The sequence below is a fragment of the Dreissena polymorpha genome, chromosome 9, assembly GCF_020536995.1.
Source record: "Dreissena polymorpha isolate Duluth1 chromosome 9, UMN_Dpol_1.0, whole genome shotgun sequence".
Taxonomy (NCBI): Eukaryota; Metazoa; Mollusca; class Bivalvia; order Myida; family Dreissenidae; genus Dreissena; species Dreissena polymorpha.
Window position 1 is genome coordinate 53,199,200 of NC_068363.1, and position 1,589 is coordinate 53,200,788.

Consider the following 1,589-nt stretch of genomic DNA (forward strand, 5'->3'; position numbering starts at 1 on the left):
CTATAATCTGTAGATTATGTAACTTTTTCAATTGTTTATCAGTCTGTTAACAACCATTTATTGTAATAGCCTTACATATAGATGATACAAGTGTTGTTAATTCATAGATAAATAATTGATGGAACTTGGAAATAATTTGATCTGGAAAAATTTTGAAAATTGGGAACCTTGATTCTGAATTTTGTCAAACATAGTTTTGTTCCGTGAATATAGGGTATCATGTTTTGCGTTCATAATGTTATGGATTTTGTTGTTCTTCTGGTTTGAAATATATAAACAAATCACATGAAGAAAAGAGAAGCTAGTTGCTACTAAGTTTGAGTGTTTGAAATATTTGGAAACTATGTGAATTTATATTCTTCGTTGTCAATCCTGATGGGTCGTCATAAAAATAATAAAAGAAAAGATCGGAATAGTAGTGGTAATGATAGTTTAAATCCGAACAATACAAAAATACCAAAACAAAGAGGCCCGTCCAGTGAGATCCAGATTTCGGACACTTCGTTCTCAGTTAGTGATTTACTTGGGCTAACAAACTCTGTGTTTTATGGTGACGAAAATAGTGATGTGAACAATATTAGCGTTTTTCTAAACAGCGGCGAATCCTGCAATACATCACAGAGCAGCATCATGGCGGGAGCACAACCATCGCTACAGGACGTCATGAGTGCATTAGGAGTTATAAGTGGGCGGCTTACTTCAGTAGAAAATAAATTGCAATGCCTTGACAAGATGGACCAACGTACGGCAGTGTTGGAAAAGGACATGAAAACCCTGTGGTTGGCCCTTGAAGACAGCGTCAAAAGGGTTGATGAGCGCGTGTCAAAACTACAATACTCAGCTGAGGGGGCGGACATAGCTTCGGCACATGTCTCAAGTAGGATTGACGACCTCGAACGGGAGCGGGACAGCCTTCGGAAGGATCTTACTTATATGAAATCGCAAAGTATGCGGAACAATCTAATTTTTACTGGTGTGCCGGAAGTTGAGAGTGAGTCACCTGATACCACAGAATCAATTCTTAGAAAACATCTCACAGATGCGCTCAAAATCGCACGGGAAACGGTGGCCTCTATCAAGTTCGAGAGGGTCCACAGATCGCCGGGGGAACATACGCGTGGTAAAGCTCGCTCTATAATTGCAAAGTTTGCATTTTTCAAAGACAAGGAGTCGGTGCGTAGCGAGTGGAAACAGTTCACTGGTACCAACTACAATGTGTTTGAACAATTTCCATCGGAAGTGGTTGCCAAACGTCGGAAGCTGCTTCCAAAGATGAAAGAGGCCAGATCCAACGGGAAGCGATCCATGATTTCATACGACACCCTTTACGTCGACGGGCGACCAGTGGGTGATTAGGGGCACGACGGTGGAGAAATCTCAATTCTCTCGTGGAACGTAAATGGGCTGTCCAATTGTAAAAAAAAGTAATCATTCTTTTGTTAATATTTTGTGTTCCTATGATATATGTTTTTTGTACGAATCTTGATCGAATAAGTGTAGTGATATCGATTTGAGTGGGTACCTGTCTTTTAATTTCTTTAGAAAATTCCAACATTAAAAATCTCGCAGAAATAGTGGCGGCATTGTTG

General features: G+C 39.9%; 1 protein-coding gene across 1 annotated transcript; it reads left to right on the forward strand.

The window, feature by feature from the left end:
• The first annotated feature begins 630 nt into the window (after positions 1-630).
• LOC127846041 (uncharacterized) lies at positions 631-1,356 on the forward strand. Its single transcript, XM_052377219.1, has one exon. It carries the CDS (start codon positions 631-633, stop codon positions 1,354-1,356), a length of 726 nt encoding a protein of 241 aa, XP_052233179.1.
• The last annotated feature ends 233 nt before the right edge of the window (positions 1,357-1,589 follow it).